Source organism: Rhinopithecus bieti, unplaced genomic scaffold (assembly GCF_001698545.2).
Source record: "Rhinopithecus bieti isolate Rb0 unplaced genomic scaffold, ASM169854v2 scaffold_8211, whole genome shotgun sequence".
Taxonomy (NCBI): domain Eukaryota; kingdom Metazoa; phylum Chordata; class Mammalia; order Primates; family Cercopithecidae; genus Rhinopithecus; species Rhinopithecus bieti.
In genome coordinates, this window is record NW_016805759.1 from 419,430 (window position 1) to 440,009 (window position 20,580).

Sequence of the window (20,580 nt, forward strand, 5' to 3'; positions counted from 1 at the left end):
GTTAGAAGGGAATTTTTTTATTGAGTGATTTTAGAAGATGTTTTGGATATTGCAAGTATATAGGATGTGGTTGTGATGGAACAAGTAATGGAACCAAAGCCCTGTGTGTAAGTAGTCACTGAAGCTAACCAGGTAGCTGAAATTTCTTTCCCCCAAATTTACTCAAAGAATGTGACCTTTGTGCTCTCAAACTATGGTTCAGGCACTCCAGACTTTTTTTCTGTACCTTCAATTCTCTCAGATTTAAAAAATTATACTAGAGAAGAGGACTTTTGCCTATGAATACAAACAACATTGCAATCTGTATCCGAAAACATTCTTTTCAATAGACTGTTAGGTTATGGGTACAAGTAAACACTTGGATATAAGGCAAACATTTAAAAGTACATTTCAGGTATTAAATTATGAATGATATGGAACAGTTGCCATTAAACTTTCCACTGAATAGTGTTTCATGGCACAAAAATAATCTATTTTCCTGATACTTTTTTAGTATGGATACCAAGACAGCATGACATCAGTTGTCTTCTAATTTTGTTCCAGTTTGATTTTAAAAACCCACATGTTCATGCTTAAAAGATAGCATTATGTTTAATAGGTGCTAGGAAACCAGGCCACATGGACCAACCTACCTAAATTTACTCTAACTCTGAATTTTTTTTAACACCCAATACATGAATTAATTGAAATCTGGATTTCTCTATAAGGAGATGCAGAAAGTCTTGTAGTTATTTTAAAACAAGGTGCTCCTATTTACTTATCAGAAACAAGACCATATCAACAACCCAACATTTAAATAATGAACTGATGAAAATACTTTTAAAAACCATAAAACTCATCTCTATCACATTCTTAAGTAAAAATCAATCTTCACTTTCTTAGTTATAAGCAATCCCACAGACATTTGAAAATCGGAGGGCAAACTAAAATAGTTGAATAAAGCCAAACTTTTTCAAACTAAGTATTTGTTAAATGTCATATGTATTGTCTACCATCAAGTGATTCAATATTTTACTATAGAGGATAGCATCTATTTTTGAAAAATGTGAGAAATTAAAAAAAAAAACAAGGCAACAACTTTGGGGTCTGAAACATGAAATATACTGTAAGATATAGTCTACCAACCAGAAATCACCTGTTTTACTTGCTACTTGCTAAATTTCTTTAACGCATTCTAAATTATTTTATTTTATTTATTTATTTATTTTTTGAGATGGAGTTTTGTTCTTGTTGCCCAGGCTGGAGTGCAATGGTGCCATCTTGGCTCACTGCAACCTCTGCTTCCAGGGTTCAAGTGATTCTCCTGCCTCAGCCTCCGGAGTAGCTGGGATTACAGGCTTGCAACACCACGCCCAGCTAATTTTGTTTTTTTAGTAGAGATGGGGTTTCTCCATGTTGATCAGGCTGGTCTCCTGACCTCAGGTTATCCACCTGCCTCGGCCTCCCAAAGTGCTGGGATTATAGGCATGAGCCACCGCACCTGGCAACACATTCTAAATTTCAAAGTGACATAACAATAATTTTTAAAAATTCCAACACTCCAAGGCTGGGCGCAGTGGCTCACACCTGTAATCCCAGCACTTTGGGAGGCCGAGGCGGGTGGATCACAAGGTCACAAGATTGAGACCATCCTGACTAACATCATGAAACCCCATCTCTACTAAAAATACAAAAAATTAGCCAGGCATAGTGGCACATGCCTGTAGTCCTAGCTACTCGGGAGGCTGAGGCAGGAGAATCGCTTGAACCCAGGAGGCGGAGGTTGCAGTTAGCTGAGATCACGCCACTGCACTCCAACCTGGGTGACAGAGTGAGACACTGTCTCAAAAAAAAAAGAAAAAAAAATTCCAACACTCACTCCAAATATATCCTTTAAGTATCTAGATGTACAACAGTTCGGCTCACAAACAGGTGGGACTAAAGCCTTTGAACTTGTTACTTATAAACATTAAGAATTTGGACCCAATTATCCAAAGATCCATTTACTAGCTCATAATGCAATTTGTGTTAATCAGCTGTACAAATCAACCACCTAATAGCAGTAAGATGATTCTAATCTTACACCAACAGAAACAGCAACAAAATTAGAAAGTAATATTTTAGTAATTAATCAATAAAATAGCACTGGGATAAAATGAAGAGAATTTCTTGTTTCAGCTTATCAGTAAGTCTGCTCCTCATTTGTAGATAATGAGGATAAAGGTATCACAGCCAAATATGGGAAACTGCTCTTTATTTAGACCTTTGGGACAAAATTAACTTTGGTCACACGTTACTTAAAAAAAAAAAAAAAAATCCAGTTTTACATATTTCTAAATAGATAGAACTAAATGATCAGAGAAATCATTTTTTCTGTAAAATTGGCCAAATCTTATCAAAATCTAACATACGATATAATCTAAATTATAAAAAGACTACTTGGGATCATAATATTCCAAATGTATGACAGTTATAACTCCCATCTTAACAAGTGTGAAAAGTACTTGCTCTCATGTTGCTTTGGTCCAAAAGAGTAGAGCTAACTCAGTAACAGGAAACTAAGTACCCAATCTTTTGCCAAAATTAATTTAGATTGTGACTGGCAGAAATTTCCATGATGAACAGCTCTACTATAACAAAGAATAATTAAAGAATACTTTTCATGAACATATCACAGTATCAAATACATTTTATAAGAGAAAATATGAAGGAAATGATAAAATAGCTATCACAAACAAAAGCGTTTCCCCATACGGTGAATTAGAGGGCTGATGATGCTAATATGAAAGTAAGTTGAGTACTGTATTTATTTCTTATTTTATACAACTCTTACTCTTTACAAAAATGGTTATAGTCATGCCCATAAAAGTGTAACCCATGGCATTTGAAAGCAAACACTCCTTGTAATTATTTAAAAGGGCCTTTTTAAAAATTATAATACAAAGGTCTGTGCTCTATAAGCAGTCCTCCACTGTGCATTATAACAATAAGGCTTACTTTTAATACAAAGACTAAGTGTTTGGGAGTTATGAACCACTGGATTTAACAAACATCATTTTATAATTGCTTTTTGCATCTTTTTTGTTTTTGGGATCCTCCACTTCATCAGGGTGCTCAGGAGCTTGGAGTTCTTCAGCAGATTCTTCTTTCTCTGACTCTGAATCGCTTTCAGAATCATCTGGACTTTCAGGATCAGGTGAATCATCATCGTCGTCATCATCATCTCCAGCTACATCACCTTCTCCATCATGATCTTCTACCTAAAACATCAATCAACAGGCTCTTTTAAAAATAAACATTAGCCCATACAAAATCTGAGAAAGACCGTAAGTTCTGTCAGTCTTAGAAACACTCTACTTTGTAGCCATTAGAACAACAGCTTTAAGACTTGAGTGGAATTTTAAGAAAGAGCTCTGTCTGGCTAGGCCCAGTGGCTCATATCTGTGACTGAGATTCCAGCTACTCAAGAAGCTGAGAGGCAGGGGGATTGCTTGAAGCCACAAATTTGAGACCAGCCTGGGCAACATATTGAGACCCTGTCTCTTTAAAAAAAAAAAAAAAAAAAAAAAAGAAACTTAAAAAAACAAAAAAGAAAAATTAGCCAGGCATGGTGGTGTGTGCCTGTAGTTCTAGCTACTCCAGAGGCTGAGGTGTGAGGATTGCTTGAGCCTAGGAGTTCAAGGCTGTAGTGAGCTGTGATCATGCCACCACATTCCAGCCTGTGTGACAGAGCAAGACTCCGTTTCTTAAAAGACAAAAGAAAACAAGAGAGGAGGTGCTCTGAAGACCACATACCTATCTCCCCTCTCCTAGTTTGAAAACCACGGTATTATATTTTCCCGAAAGAAACAATCTTTTAAATTGATAAGGCATGTTAACCACTGACCTTTATGTGGAAATCAGTTATAATTGTTTTGCACATTGTATTACTTTGGAGTAAACAGTAGTCACACATAAATTCGTAATATAAAAAGAGATCACTTAGGAAACAACTGAAAAAAAAAGCTCTCTTAAACCATTATTTTAAACTTACATGAAATATTTTACTTAACTTGTGAGCAGGTTGTTCACGCCTATTAAAAATGTGCCCTGGCCAGGCGTGGTGGTTCACGCCTGTAGTTCCAGCACTTTGGGAGGCGGAAAGATCACTTGAACCCAGGAGTTTGAGACCAGCCTGGGCAACATAGCAAAAGTCCATCTTTACAAAAAATACAAAAAGTAGCTAGGTGTGGTGGTGCAGGCCTATATCCCAGGTCCTCGGGAGGCTAAAGTGGCAGTGAGACTGTGCCACTCTACTCCAGCCTGGGTGACAGAGTGAGAACCTGTCTCAAAAAAGGGTGAAAGGTGCTCTGATGATTAAACAGCATTTTCATTTTTAGAAAACACACTTTTAAATCCTTAGAAACAGGCCAGGTGAGGCTGGGCACGGTGGCTCAAGCCTGTAATCCTAGCACTTTGGGAGACTGAGGTGGGCAGATTGCCTGAGCTCAGGAGTTCAAGGCCAGCCTGGGCAACATGGTGAAACCCTATCTCTACTAAAATACAAAAAATTAGCTGGGTGTGGCATCATGTGCCTGTAATTCAGCTACTCGGGAAGCTGAGGCAGGAGAATTGCCTGAACCCAGGAGGTGGAGGTTGCAGTGAGGTGAGATTGCGCCACTGCACTCCAGCCTAGGGGCAACAGAGTGAGACTCTGTCTCAAAAACAAAACAAAACAAAACAAAACAAAAAAAAGGCCAGGTGTGGTGGCTCACGCTTGTAATGCCAGCACTTTGGGAGGCCAAGGGTGGGCTCACCTGAGGTCAGGAGTTTGAGGCCAACCTGGTTACATGGTGAAACCCCATCTCTACAAAAATACAAAAATTGGCTGGGCATGATGGCAGGCGCCTGTAATCCCAGCTACTCAGGAGGCTGAGGCAGGAGAATCACTTGAACCCGGGAGGTGGAAGACATCACACCACTGCACTCCAGCCTGGTGACAGAATGAGACTCCATCTAAAAACAAACAAACAAACAAAAAAAAACCCACACAAAATCCTTAGGAACATCTCTTCTGATTACCTACAGAGACTAGTAGGGCATATACAATTATTTTTAAGATAATTACATACAGAGAGCTTTCTACATGGGATTCTTGATTGCTAGGGTAATCTAACAGCAGTAAGTGGTACCAAATTGAAAACTAATCTTCCCAATGAAAATAAGTTAATTACTACCTCACTGAAGCCAAGTCCACAATGTCGCCGGTATCTTCCTGATAATTTACTATCCATACTTTGCTGATATTGAGATTCCAGTTCTTCATTAATTTTCTTGTCTTCTTCTCCTGCATGTCCAGGATACTTTAGTTATGTTTCAGTCAAATTAATAATTTACACAAAAACCCATAATACAGATGCCATTATACTCAGGGCTGATTTATCTAATTGTGACTAATTTTACTATGAATTTTGAGAATTTATGCCATAGGTGGTTATCTAATAGACAATAAAATGACTGATGTTGAGATAGCATAAATATTTATTACTAAACACTTTGGGTATTAAATGTTTTAGCTTACTTATAATAAGTAGATGTTCTCCTGAAAGTTTTTTTCCTAGTCACCTAATAAAACTCTCTAACAAACAGAATTATCTATCTTTGAACAAAAACACTGAAAAAAGCTAGGCACTTCTGTTCAGCAAACGGCTAAATAAAATGGTCATGTACTGACTCTCCTTTATGCCTTCTTTGCATATCAAGTTTATCAGAACAACTTAAACTTTAAAGCAGCAGTTGCCAACCTGTTTGGCACCAGGGACCAGTTTTGTTGAAAACAATTTTTCCATGGATGGGGAGTGGGGGTGGTGGTGGTTTCAAGATGATTCAAGTGTATTACATTTATTGTATACTTTATTATCACATCATAATATATAATGAAATAATTGTACAACTCACCGTAATGCAGAGGCGGTGGGAGCCCTGAGCTTGTTTTCCCTACAACTAGACGGTCCCATCTGGGGGTGATGGGAGACAGTGACACCCTAAGGGTGTTGCTTATGTCCAGTCTACTCTGTAATCTTGTTTGGCTGCTGTCACTACAGAAAACCCTGTTTCACAAAGACAGGAGGTTGGAAATAGAAGCAGGCTTTCCAGTGCTTTCGTGGCAATCTCAGAGTATTCCACTTTGTCTTTAATCCAGAATGTATGGAGATGTGAAGTTGTCTCAAACATACTTTTAAGGGCACCGTCATTTGTGATCTTAAGCAGCTGATCCTCTTCTAGCATGAACAAAGTCGATTCACCTGGCTTATTCACAAATGGGTTGTGAATCCATTCCTTCCCAGTTTGAGGCTCTTTCGTGGTTGGAAAACAATACTCAAACTCTTTGAAGGCTGAGATAGGTGATCATGTGCCAGGTGGGAGAAAAAAGGTCCTGGCTCAGTCTCTTTTAAAATCTCTGCTAATGTTTGAAACATGTCAAAAAATCCCAATGTTCACTTGTGGCCCCTATAATACCAGTTTGGCTTCGAATGCAGCCACTTTATCTGCCAACTTGAATACAGTTTTGTTCTCCCCTGAGTATGTCACACAAGTAAGCAAGGTTTTTTTTTTTTTTTTTGAGACAGAGTCTCACTCTCTTGCCCAGGCTGGAGTGCAGCGGCATGATCTCAATCTCGGCTCATTGCAACCTCTGGCTTTCAGGCTCAAGTGATTCTCGTGCCTCACCCTCCGGAGTAGCTGGGATTATAGGGATGTGCCACCACGCCTAGCTAATTTTTGTATTTTTTAGTAAAGATGGGGTTTCTCCCTGTTGGCCAGGCTGGTCTCAAACTCCTGGCCTCAAGTGATCTGCCTGCTTTGGCCTCCCAAAAGTGCTGTAATTACAGGTGTGACCCACCACGCCTGGCCAAGTAAGCAGGTTTTACGACCCATTCTGTGTCAACAAAATGTGCTGCCAGTGGTGACTTTCTCTAAAAAAAAAAAAAATCTCTGGAGCGGCTATTATAACTGAAAAACTCTGGCCAGTGATCTACCTTTAGGAAGCCATCTCTGTTGTGTGTGTAAGAGACATGTGTGCTCTGTGTCCATCTTCTCACAGAGCTACATGAACAGATGTGAATTAAAGGCATGTACTTTAATGTGGTTGAAAATTTTAATCACATCCTGCAAAATGTTAAGTTCAGGTGACATTTTTCAACTAGTCAGCATCTCTATGGATGACACAGTACACAGACTCACATTCAGAAGCAAGCTCTTTGACCTGAGTAGTGAAACCAGAAAGCCATCCAGTCATGGCAGCTACTCCATCCCTGCATATATCGATACAAAATTCCAAATTCAGTTTTCCTGATATGTAATTATTTATAAGACTTGAATAGTTCTGCAGCTGTGGTGTTGGTTGAAAGCAAAAGTGCACATAACATATCCTCATGCACATCCTCCTGAAAAATGTATCACACAAAAACAAGCATTGTTGCTTTGTTGTCAACACTGCTAGACTCATTAACCTGGATTGCGTACCACAGTGACTCATTAATCCTCTCTAACAATTGTGCCTCAATATCCTCTATTTCATGAATTCATCTAGTTATGGTGCTAGCCAGAAGAGGAACACGTGCCACCTTTTGAACTGCAGCCTCTCCTAAGAGTTCACAACAGACATCCTTAGCAGCAGGCAGGATCAACTCTTCACCAGTAGTAAAGGGCTTCTTAGCTTTAGCCAGTGATTAGCCATTAAGAATGATGCTCTCACTGCAGACACATTTGATGAAGTGGTGGCCTTCAATAATTACTTCTGTTCTTTGCGTTCACGATTTTTTCTTTTGAAAAACGCCAAAGGCTTGTCTTTTAATGCATGGTGCTCAGTCTCCATGTAGTGAAGCACTTTTAAAGGCTTCATGGCTTTTCTGGATAGCTGGTCATCATATATTAGACAAAGCAGGTTTGGAGAATGTGAATCAGCTGTTGCAATGAACCTGTAATTTAAGTAGGACTCTTGGTATTTTGTTTTAAATGCAGCTTTCTCTTTGTTGGCAGTATTAGAGTCTTCTGGTGTCTCATCATTGGGTCTTTCTTCCTTTTCAAAGAAGCTCTCCAAGGACCTTTTTTTTTTTCCTCATTTTGGCTAGGGTTAGCTTGTGGGCTTACCAAAATTGTGACTAAGACAAATGCACAGTGCAGGAAAGAGGCACGGAGGGAAGTGGTAAATAAAACAATGGGCAGGCCACATGCAGACCAAATAAATGTCAGATTCTGACTTACAGCCTACCACTAGATGCAGCTTGTCACTTGCCACTCACTGATAGGGTTTTGATATGAGTTTGCAAGCAGTTGATTTATTAAGGTCTCTGTGCAGTCAAGCCTCTCTGCTAATGTTAATCTGTTTTTGAAGTCACTCCACATCACCACCTCAGTTCCACTTTAGATCATGAGGCATTAGATTCTCATAAGGAGGCACAACCTAGATCCCTGGCTTGCACAGTTTGCAATAGGTTCAAGATCCTATGATAATTCAATGCTGCCAGTGATCTGATAGGAGGAGGATCTCAGGTGGCCATACAAGCCATTGGGAGCAGCTGTAAATACAGATAAAGCTTCTCTGGCTTGCCTGCTGCTCACCTCCTGCTATGTGGTCCAGTTCCTAAGAGGCGAGGGATGGGTACCGGGGGTTGGGAGCTCTGCTTTAAAGCTCTCAGATTTAAAAGAGTAAATGTGGCAGTTGAAATATTTTTCCATTCTGCAAAGTACAGGAACTGTTTTTTGCCTTATGCAGCAATACAAATCAATTTGAAGTAATTAACACTAGAAAATAAAAGATCAATGAATTTCTTTTTTTTTTTTTTCTTTTTTTGAGACAGAGTCTCGCTCTGTCGCTCAGGCTGGAGTGCAGTGGCCGGATCTCAGCTCACTGCAAGCTCCGCGTCCCGGGTTTACGCCATTCTCCTGCCTCAGCCTTCCAAGTAGCTGGGATTACAGGCGCCCGCCACCTCGCCCGGCTAGTTTTTTGTATTTTTTAGTAGACGGGGTTTCACCAGGTTAGTCAGGATGGTCTCGATCTCCTGACCTCGTGATCCGCCCGTCTTGGCCTCCCAAAGTGCTGGGATTACAGGCTTGAGCCACCGCGCCTGGCCAGATCAATGAATTTCTAAAATGTGCTACGTATGCTATGTTAGCATAATTTAAATAACTTAAAACGTATGCTATGTTAGCATAATTTAAATAACAAAGTTTTGTTGAACATAATCTAGGTCACTGTGTCTTTTATTAATAATGTCCAAGATTAGGGTCAGTTTTAAATAGGCAAAAATTTCACTTTTCAGCACACCAAATACCCAAATTCATTTTCAGTTTTATTTAAAATGTTCTTCCCTAAAATTATTTTAAAGCTTATTTCTTCAGGCTCTGCAACTAGTTTATATTCTTCAAAGATTTTAAAACAAAACTTACTGAATACACAAAACCAGAATATGCCAACTATGACATTATATGCTAATATACAAAGAACAAAAATTCTGTACATACCAGAGTTAACAAGATGAGGCATAAAACCTCACTACAATTAAAATATATGTTCTGAATCAGTAAAAATGGGGACAGAAAAAGGTTAGTTTCTTGGTTAGAATATCATAATGACATATACTCTCATCTTTTAAAAATCAAAGTACATGAAAACTGATACTTTATATATGTAACATGTTTACCTATTATGTACTTCTAATTTTTTTTTTTTTTTGAGACAGAGTTGCACTCTGTCACTCAGGCTGGACTGCAATAGTGTGATCTTGGCTCACTGCAACCGCCGCCTCTCAGGTTCAGGCAATTATCGTGCCTCAGCCTCCCAAGCAGCTGGGATTACAGGTGTGAGCCACCACACCTGGCTAATTTTTGTATTTTTTAGTAGAGACAGGGTTTTGCCATGTTGACTAGGCTGGTGATTTGCCTCAAGTGATTGGCCCACCTCAGCCTCCCAACATGCTAGGATTACAGGCATAAGCCACGGTGCCAAGCATTTTTTTCTCTCTCTCTTTTTTTTTTTTTTTTTGTGGAATTTAAGAGATGAGGTCTTGCTCTGTAGCCCAGGCTGGAATGCAGTGGTGCGATCATGGCTTCATTGCACCCTCAAACTCCTGGGCTTAAGTGATCCTCCCACTTTAACCTCCCAAGTAACTGGGATTACAGGCATAAGCCACTGCACCCCAATTCTAATATTTTAATAATTTACACAATTACATGCCAAAGTAGAATATCCTGAAACGTGAACACACACTTCATATTCTGAATATAGCACTTCTGTTTTAATTACATTTTACTTTCTTACCTGTTCGGAAGTGAGATGTTGATTTGTGATCTCCTATAACAAGACGACCAGTATGTTCTTTCTATAAGAAGGTTGAAAATGTATTAGCATTTGAGACCACTAATTTAACCTTACTGGGTATCTACTATGAGCTGAAAACTATTCTAGGCTTCTGGGACACAGTGAAGACAAAAGATTAAATTAGAATCTCTGCCTTTAAGGACCTTACATTCTAGCAAGGGTAGGAATGGGGAAGGGAGACAGGCAAACATAATCAAATTATTTATACTACGTTAGAAGGTACTAAGTGTGATTAAAACAAAACAGACCTGAGTAAGGAGTACAGCAGGTTGGAATTTTAAATAAGATGAATAGATAACTAGAAAATTGAGTCAATCTAAACATTTTCTTTCCTAAAGGCCAGTTAAATGACTTGCTTTAACTTCCCACCTGCTCTTTCTGCTGCCTCAAGTATATCTCATGGAGAGAAAGCAAATGAGATTTAGTTAGACAAAAATGAAATAATTAAAACTTATGTATCATATAAAGTGATAGATCTTATTACAATGTATCACAATCATTAGCTATCTCTTTACTATTTGACAATAAACTACTAATCTCAACTTGTCAAAAATAACAATTTAAAACAATCCTGTACTCTAAACATAAAAATACATCTGATTCAATATTACCAACTGATTAAACTGCATAATTACTCTCAATTTAATCAGTTCTATCCACTCTTTATGGTTCATATTTAGTTTCATAAGCGCTCATTAAAACACCGTGTGAAGGTGAGAATAAATGTAACTTTGGAAAGCAATCTTAACCAATCATCTGTGAAGATATAGTAACAAACCTTCCTATTGTGAAAAAATGGCAGGTACAGTCTCCATACACAAAAATGATATTACTGGAAAACTTCAAGCGTTAATGCTCATTGCTTTATGTGCCATTAACACATAAGCAAATCAATAATTCAGTGTGTTACTTGTTTAGGTTGCAAAACTGACAGCCATTAACAAGATTTTAATATAACAGCATCAAGTTATTCCAGGATGATGACAGTATTGCACTGATCTATTCATATGCTGTTAGCTGGTTCTTCCTGTGACCAATATTCATGATAGCTGGCTAGGATTACAAATATACTTTGTGGCCACAAAATGGAATAAATCTAAACAGCCCACATGAAGATCAAAGCTACAATCTTGGCGTCACAAAGAATTTAATCTATGGGCCAGGCGCAGTGGCTCATGCCTGTAATCCCAGCACTTTGGGAGGCCGAGGAGGGTGTATCACAAGGTCAGGAGTTCAAATGGTGAAACCCTGTCTCTACTAAAAATACAAAAATTAGTCGGGCATGGTGGCAGGCACCTGTAATCCCAGCTACTCGGGAGGCTGAGGCAGAGAATTGCTTCAACTCGGGAGGCAGAGGTTGCAGTGAGATTGTCTCAAAAAAAAAAAAAAAAAAAAAAGAAAAGAAAAAAAAGAATTTAATCTATACTCCATAATCTATCTACTAGTTAGTCAACTTCCATATATTTTATATTAGGATGTTCTTCCTAAGTACTTGAATAATTTTCATTCTACTAAGTTGAATATGGCCCCTAAACTAACACTTACCTTACATATGCTTAACAAATCTTTTAAGTCCTCACTTAATTTTCAATGATAGGTTCTTAGAAACTTCAATTTTAACTGACTTTAGTTGAAACAACCTATAATGAAAACAATTTTCCTCCTTATCAGTGTTACAGTGAAACAACTTTATTGTCAGTTTGTTAAAAGTTAGTTTCCAAGAACCATAAGGGATGTTGAGGACTTAGTATATTTGCATGAAACGAGAGAAATTGCAGACTATTTTCTATGACAAATTACAAATTGGGAAATCTGGAGTAATGAGATATTATACAAATGCTTTATTTAAATAGGTCTCAGTGTTTTACATGACTTCTTCCTATCCCCAAACCCACTGTTGTAGTCTGGCTAACTCCTTCTCATCCTTTGAGATTCAGATCAATTCTATTTTGGGGAAGCTTTCTTGCACTGCTAAACTAGAGTTAGCTGCCCTCTATGATTCTACAGCACTATGTGCATGGCTTTCTCACAGCAATTACAATTCCGTATTGTTATTATCTGGTTTCCTCCATTACATAATAGCTCCAAACATGTATTATTGATCTATATGACCACCCAGGATCCAGCACAGTAGTAAGTAGTCTATACTTGTTGGAAAAATGAATGAATGTATTCCCATGTGTATAACAAAACAAACAGCAGAATTTCATTTTAAGGTGCTTAAAAAAAGAGAAAAAAGCTTTCCTATTTCTTTTCAATTTAGTTTTAGGAAGACTATTGGGACAATGTTAGGAAAATAAATTTACTTGCTTAAAAAGATAAGTATCTAGAGATCCCTGTATAAACTGCTAGGATAAAGAAAGGTTTTTACAAGAGATATTTTCCTGGCACTTGTTTTATACAGTTGACTCCTGAACACAGGATTAACCTGTGTGGATCCACTTACACTTGAATTTACTTCTGCCTGTGCCACTCCCAGACAGTAAGACAATCTCTCCTTTTCAGCCCACTCAACATGAAGACTATGAGGATGAAGACCTTTATGATGATCCACTTCCAATTAATGAAGAGTCAATTATTTTCTCTTCCTTATAATTTTCTTGGTAACATTTCCTTTTCTTTATTGTAAGAATACAGGATATAATAACACCCAAAATATGTGTTAACTGGTAATTATGTTATCAGTAAGACTTCCAGTCAACAGTAGGCTATTAGTAGTTAAGTTTTTGGGAAGGTGAAAGTTATATGCAAACTTTTGACTGCCTGCAGAACCAGCACCCCTAACCCCCACATTGCTCAAGGGTCAACTGTACCTTCTATTAACGTTAACCAACTGACAGGCATTTCAAAGTATCTTGAACACTTTTAAAATTAAGATTCCCCTCCCCCCGTCCTTGGTGTTCTACACATTCAGAGAGACTTCTCTATTTAGTAACAAACTATAGAAATAATCTCTGAAAGTGTAGTCTTAAAATTAGGTTTTTGATAAAGGATATTCCTGTAGTTACTACTTCAAAGGCTGGTGGGAGCTATAAAATATGACAGGCTTTTCACTTTGGCCAGAGGTTCCCACAAGATAACCTACCCAGAAGAAATATCTTCTATCAAACCACTGGGCCAACACATGGCAAATCATAAACTTTGACATGTCTTTTCTCCTATACAGCCTCCTTGAGCCAAATTTTTCTCTGTGCAGTCTTCAAACTTTATGGACAGAGAATCCTAGAATGGCTCAAAAATAATACAAATTTTATGTGCTTGGTTAGACCAGACGTATTTCCCAAAGCCAAAATAAATCACACAGAACAGGAAAATGGAATCCAAGTATATTCAGTCCTTCTTACTTAGCATACACAAAATGGCAATATTTTCACAGAAAAGGTAAAATGCACACCATCTGATGCTTACCTTTCCTGCACCCATAAGTCTCAAGAACTTTTGTTTTCTCTCTTCATTACCCAAGTCTGCTGCCTCCCAATTGCTAGATCCCAGCTGGAAAAGAAATTGGTTATTATTATTTTTTTTTTGCATAAAAATAAGTGTTATAAAATCTAAAGTCTACCTGTAACTCCTAAGTTTTTTTTTCCCTGTCAGTTGTAACTATAAACAGGGTTCGTTTTTCTTGTTTAGGAAGTTAAGCATATTCATCACATTCAAATTTACTCCTTTTCTATTACCTCACAGCAGAATCCTTCAGTTCTTCTGCAGCCAGAGCTGAGTCTCAAAAGTTTGCCTGTATCAGAGTCACCTAGAGGGCTTATTAAAACAGACTGCAGGGCTACAGCCCCAGAGATTCAGCAGGTCTGGGGTGGAGCTCTAGGATTTGAATTTCAACAAATTCTTAAGTGATTGCTGATGCTATTTATCTGGGGACCACACTTTGAGACCCACTGCCTTGCAGGGTCCTAGAGCACCTAGTACTCTGAACTTAGACGGCAGCCACAGTTGTTAGTTGAAGTTAAAAATTCTGGCTTTATCAGTGAGCTAACTTTTAAGAGAGAAAATTTTAACTTTTCAGTTTCCTTTTAGAGCAGTTCTAGTTATTTGTTAGGATTGAGATGTCATTACTTTTATTCTTTCTTAAAAGTCTTCCAAAGAACAAAGAGAAAACTTATTTTTTAAAAGAACAGACTAAAACTCATTCTATTGCAATTATCAAATGAGTCCACTGAACTCTTATAAATCTAGGAAATACGATGGAATCCTAGTGAGCATATTTTTCCCTACATTTTGAAACAAATGTGAAAACTTGTTTTTTAACAGTTCATTATTTATAAGTCATTATTCCCAACTGTGCTAAAAATAACTAAAATAATTTTAAGATAGCTTTCTCATTGTATTGTCCAAAGTATTTCATCATCTTTCAAGACATCATACCTGTTGTCTACTTTTAGCTTTCATTGAACACAGATGGGAATTCACAATTTTTCATTTTCCATTCATAATGGCAAGGAGAAAAAACTGACAGAAGGCATTAACTATTATTAGATGAAGAAGGTGAATGCAAAATGACAGGCAGTCATATTCTAGACTAATGACGATAAAATTAACTGCAAAAATCTCAGACTATGAGTTTTTGGATGAGGAAATGCTACAAGGCTTTTCTCCTACCCAAGAATCGACAAGAAAAAGAAAAAAAAGAAAAACAAGAAATGTACTCTCACTGGGAGAGCCATCAGCAGGAAGGACAATATTTTACAGTAAGAACCAGGATTATTCTATTTTCTAAAAGCAGGTGTGACTGTTTTATTTCATCTTTTACAATGTTTATGCATCAAAATTTACTTGACTTGGTTGAAAATGGACAAAGGGTGAAGGCAGATGTGTATACAAGGTGACTGGAAGGAAAATGAAATAAAAATATTCACTGAATGTATCATTCTAATTAAGTTTATAATCTAAAATAAAATGTTTTGCAATTATGGAGCAAGGATGACAAATCCTTTTTCAACACAAAATTGTAAGCAATAGAAGGTTTCAAAAATTCTTCAAGTATTGTTTTTTGATGATGCAAATGCGAGACGGGTTTGAACTTCAAGGGTCCCTTATAAGTGGATTTTTTTCTTTTTTTTTTTTTTTTTTTGGACGGGGTCTCGCTCTGTCGCCCAAACTGGGGGGGAGTGGCCGGGTCTCTGCTCCCTGCAAGCTCCGCCTTTCGGGTTCACGCCATTCTCCTGCCTCACCCTCCCGAGTAGCTGGGACTACAGGCGCCCGCCACCTCGCCCGGCTAGGTTTTTTGTATTTTTTAGTAGAGACGGGGTTTCACCGGGTTAGCCAGGATGGTCTCGATCTCCTGGCCTCGTGATGCGCCCATCTTGGCCTCCCAAAGTGCTGGGATTACAGGCTTGAGCCACCGCGCCCGGCCAAGTGGATTTTTTTCAACCAAATGCAGATCCATCCCAAGTATATGGAAGGCTGATTTTTCCTATTCTCAGGTTCCACAAGGGTGGCTGCGGGACTTGAGTATGCAAGATTTGCCAAGGAGGTGGGTGGGTCCTGGAACCAATCCCCTACATTTAGCATACTGAAGGATGACTATATGTACATCAAAATCAGGAAAACACAGAATATAAATTTCGGTTTGCTATTGTTAAATTCACATAAAAATTCCTAATAAAGTTGTTTTGCACTATCTCCCTTTATTCTTATTTCTAAAAATTGTAAAAGACTAAAAGAATATTTAAAAAAACACTATTTCCCCTGAGCATATGAGAGTTAAAGCATTTGTAGCAACCTGGACCCATTTGCGCTTCTAAATTCTCATTAGTGGAAGGGCTTATATGCTCTCCTAATTTTGGTTCCCTAAGTTCCAAATCTCTACTTCTTTCCACGTGACCCCTCATATATTTTATAGGCCATTTAGTTCTTAACTATTTCTGGCTCAATATAGTTAAAGTAATGGTGAAGCTTCAGTTCTGACTCTCACTAAATCACTGGCTCTATAAGCCAGGATCTGACATTTAACTTAATTTTAACTCATCTGTAAAGAGATGCCTTTTTAAAAGACTGTCTTAAGACACCGAGGCACAGAGAGGCTAAGTGACTTGCTTTGATCCTCTGACCATCCTGTTTTTTTTTCCACATCATACTGTCCATGATCAAATGAGACAGATGAAAGTGGTCTATGAACTCAGTTATACAAATGTACAGCATTAAGTTAAAAAAATTGTGTAAAAACCAACTTTCTTGATTCTGCTTCTATTAAAAGAGTAAAACATCTTCAGTGTTTATATAAATAACCCTGTCATCTACAACTTCTAATCCCAATGTTTTAAGGAAATAACATTAAGTCCTGCCAGTTCTTCTTTTCAAAGCAGCACTCCGGGACCGGACTGGCATCAGGAACTGGTTTCATGGAAGACAATTTTTCCACTGAGAGGATGTGATAATTTCAGGATGATTCAAGTGCATTACATTTATTGGGCACTTTATTTCTATTATTACTACATTGTAATCTATAATGAAATTAATTATACAACTCACCATAATGTAGACTCAGTGGAAGCTTTGAGCTTGTTTTCCTAAAACCAGACAGTCCCATCTGGGGGTAACAGGAGACAGTGACAGATCATCTGGCATTAGAGTCTCATAAGGAGTGTGCAACCTAGATCACTCACATGTGCAGTTCACACCAGGGTTCATGCTCCTATGAGAATCAAATGCCAACAGGAGGCAGAGCTCAGGTGGTAATGCAAGCCATGGGGAGTGGCTGTAAATACACATGAAGCTTTGCTGGCTGGCCCACAGCTCACATCCTGCTGTGCAGCCTGGTTCTGTGGCCCAGGGGTTGGAGACCCCTGCGTTAAAGTGCAACAGTACCTTGTCCAAATGCTGCTTTCTGAAAAGCACGTGGGTGCACTATACATTTTAAGAGAGGTTCCTTAGCAGTTACTCCCCACTCTTCCCACTTCCTGTAAGATAGCTTTCATTTCTCCACTCCAAGCCATTGAAACTACTTTTAAGTTGTCTTCATCCTTAATATGCTTTCCTACAGAACTGCAATCAATTTACTTCCTCAATACATACCCTGGTGACTCTTAGAATTTACTCCTACATTGTCAGCATTTTTCTAGAGTTGTATTCTGTGATTTATTATCTACTTTTAATATTAAAAAAATGTTTTGTTACTCCAATTAGATGTGAGGTCAATGCATAAGTAAACTTCAGGCCGGGCGTGGTGGCTCAAGCCTGTAATCCCAGCACTTTGGGGAGGCTGAGCACTGAGCAGTGGATCCGAGTCAGGCGATCGAGACCATCCTGCATTACACGGTAAACCCACGTCATGGTCTACTACTAAAAAATACAAAAAACTAAGCGGGCGAGTGGCAGGGCGCTGTGTCCCAGCTTCGGGACGGCTGAGGCAGGAGCACTGGCCTGACCAGGAGGCGGGCTTGCGTGAGGCCCAGATCGCGCCATGCACTCCAGCCTGGGCAACAGAGCGGAGACTCGTTTCAAAAAAAAAAAAAAAAAAAAAGAAAGGAAAACTTCAATGAGTCTCTTACATACCGTGAATGCTCATTGAACTGTTTCCACACTATATGTTACATCTAGTTTTTTTTTTTTTTTTGAGATGGAATCTTGCTCTATCGCCCAGGATGGAGTGCAGTGGCCCGATCTTGGCTCACTGCAAGCTCCGCCTCCCAGATTCACATCATTCTCCGGCCTCAGCCTCCCTAGTAGCTGGGGCTACAGGTGCCCGCTACCATGCCCGGCTAATTTTTTAAATAGAGACGGGATTTCACTGTGTTAGCCAGATGGTCTTGATCTCCTGACCTCGTGATCTGCCCGCCTCGGCCTCCCAAAGTGCTAGGATTACAGGTGTGAGCCACTGCACCCAGCCTGCTAGTTTTTTTTTCTTACAACAGCTTGGAGGTATTTTAATGAATGTATTACTTATGGTTAAAAAAAAATTTTTTTTAAGTACTGGCTGGGCGAGGTGGCTCACACCTGTAATCCCAGCACTTTGGGAGGCCGAGGTGGGCAGATTGCTCGCGTCTAGTAGTTGGAGACCAGCCTGGGCAACGTGGCAAAACCCGGTCTCTACTAAAAATACAAAAAATTAGTTGGATGTAGTGGCGCACACCTGTAGTCCCAGTTACTGTGGTGGTCATGTGGGGAGAGGGGGTTGAAGCAGGAGGATCACTTGAGCCAGGGAGGTGGAGGCTGCAGGGAGCACTGATTGTGCCGCTGCACTCCACCCTGGGCGACAGAGAGAGACCCTGTCTCACCTGTCTCAAAACAAAAACAAAACCCAGGTACTTAAAGATACGCTTACATGATTGGGAAAGGTCTTAAAGGTCGTCTAGTTTAAACTGATCTCTTCCGAAGCTGTAAACTTAATGACTTAATCCCTTTAACTTTGTGAAATTTCGTATCACTTGGAGATTTCTGTCAAGCTAAAAGATACTTCCAAACAGGTGTCTGACATCCTAGCAATCAAGTCACATTTAAAGATCAGGAGGAAAACAATGTTAACAGCTTTTAAGTGAGCCAGGTTACTCAAAACGTGAATCAATTCCTGACAAAACCTGAATTACCATATTAACAAGATCTAAAAGCCAGTAGCAGAAACAACAGAGAGCAAGAATAAACTTCTCTAGATGCCCATTCATCTCCAAATCTTTATTGATAGCTAATCTTTCTGCAGAGCTGAAGTCGATTCCTTTAAAGACCCTTACTATTCCGGTCCTCGCCCCACCTCCCACTCAGAGGGGCAGGTCTTAACACCATCTCATTTGCTACAAAGTAGTATTCAGTAGGCTTTTAAAATTTTATGAAAAGCACTGAAATAGAAAAATTTAAAGCTCTATGTATTCAGAAATTTACAGTACTTTAAGCAAAACCGAAAAAAACTGAGATATCCCTTCATCATCCTTAAAGATGACCTCTCCGTTCCCTCTCCAACAATTTCCCCATCAACGTTGCCAAGACATTTATCCATTGTATGAAGAACCTAGTTTTACGTTTACTGGTTACCTACTGTTTCCATGACACTGCGCTACGAGCTAGGGCAAATATACAAAAAGGCCTAAAATAAGCATCATATTTCTCTCCGAATTCCCAACACCCAGCACTGCAGTAAATATTTAATAGGTTACTTTAAGGGATAAACCGTTTGCTATTAAAACCTATGAGGTGGGGGCTGGAGAAGCGAACGGCATTTGATGGGGAGACGAGGTAAGAACGAGGTATTAATATCCGACATCAGAATGGGCTTCTAGGTCTCAACGTCTTAGACCTCACCACCAAAGCCAGTACCAAATTACACCCGTGGCACAATTTTCGGCTCAATACTGTTCTCGGTTTACCCTTACTAGTGCAGCTAAAGTTAACTATCAACGGCACATTGCAAAAATCATCCAGGCAGGAGAATCTGTCCAAATGTGCACGAACATTTCGACATTGTCACAGGAACATTTAGAATCCAAAACAGGGAGAGTCTTGCCGTCTCTATCGTGAGTACAAAGGCCCGAGAAAGCACCCTTATCGGCCCCCCAAAACGCAGTAAGAAATCCCTTGACTAAGCTCTTTACTCCTCGACCCTCCCAGATATTCCTTCCTCAATCCCCTTTCCTACGCAGGTCTTCGGCTCCCAGCGTGTGGGCCTCTTCAAACCTTCTGACCCTCATAAAGATTAAGGGAGACGTTTCCCACTCATTCTTCTGGTTTCTCCCCTGGGCTCTCCCGCTGTGGGCCACCTCAGGCGCGACCTCCTCCAACCACCCTTCCTGGCCTACTCCAGCCTTTAGTAGGCCTCAACCCTCTGCCACTCCGCCATTGTTATTTACATCGTCATCTGGGGAGGCCGAACGCTTCACCCCATGCGGGTGAGACTCTCTGGCAGCACTCATCCTTGCAGGGATCCCGACGAAAAATGCCGAACCCTCTAGCCGCTCTCCCCAGCCGCAACACCAGCAGCCTGCAATCCACCACCGGCCCAAGCAGCGCCACTCCAGAACGCAGAGCCCCTCCGGGCCTTCTCTGCGACAGTCGTCACCGTTGCGGCCCCTCGCCGCCCCGGGGCACTTTGGGAATTGTAGTTTTCTGATTCACCGCCTACTGGCCCGAATAACAAAAATGTGTCGGTGACTAAAACTACAATTCCCAGGAAGCCCAGAGGCTCAATTCGCGCTGTGTGGCGGGAGTGCTCTCAGAGGCCCCGCCTTTGGCTGGTGGAGGGAGCGTTCCCGCGGATGAGTATGGCGGTGAGCGTTGACTGAGAGCTTCGTCGCCACAGGAGG

At 39.7% G+C, this 20,580-nt stretch overlaps 1 protein-coding gene across 2 annotated transcripts; it reads right to left on the reverse strand.

Annotated features, from left to right (window-relative positions):
- Position 1: 1 nt before the first annotated feature.
- Positions 2-20,563, reverse strand: CUNH11orf58 (chromosome unknown C11orf58 homolog). 2 transcript variants are annotated; one of them, XM_017873635.1, is made up of 5 exons: positions 20,128-20,563; positions 13,748-13,831; positions 10,280-10,340; positions 5,196-5,305; positions 2-3,239 (listed from the first exon to the last, which is right to left on the reverse strand). In XM_017873635.1, exons 1-5 carry the CDS (start codon positions 20,188-20,190, stop codon positions 3,006-3,008), a joined length of 552 nt encoding a protein of 183 aa, XP_017729124.1. In that variant the 5' UTR covers positions 20,191-20,563; the 3' UTR covers positions 2-3,005. The 2 variants fall into 2 exon arrangements, with proteins under 2 accessions (XP_017729124.1, XP_017729125.1); XM_017873636.1 differs by lacking the exon at positions 20,128-20,563 and adding an exon at positions 16,823-16,854 and having other exon boundaries at positions 2,217-3,239.
- Positions 20,564-20,580: the final 17 nt, after the last annotated feature.

Coding starts and splice junctions, on each gene's coding strand:
- CUNH11orf58 (XM_017873635.1), bottom strand. CDS start 20,190: ATGAGTGCTGCCAGAGAGTCTCACCCGCATGGGGTGAAGCGTTCGGCC. Junction 13,832..20,127: donor CGGCCTCCCCAGATGACGAT/GTAAATAACAAT, acceptor TTTCTTTTCCAG/CTGGGATCTAGCAATTGGGA. Junction 5,306..10,279: donor AACATCTCACTTCCGAACAG/GTAAGAAAGTAA, acceptor CTGGACATGCAG/GAGAAGAAGACAAGAAAATT.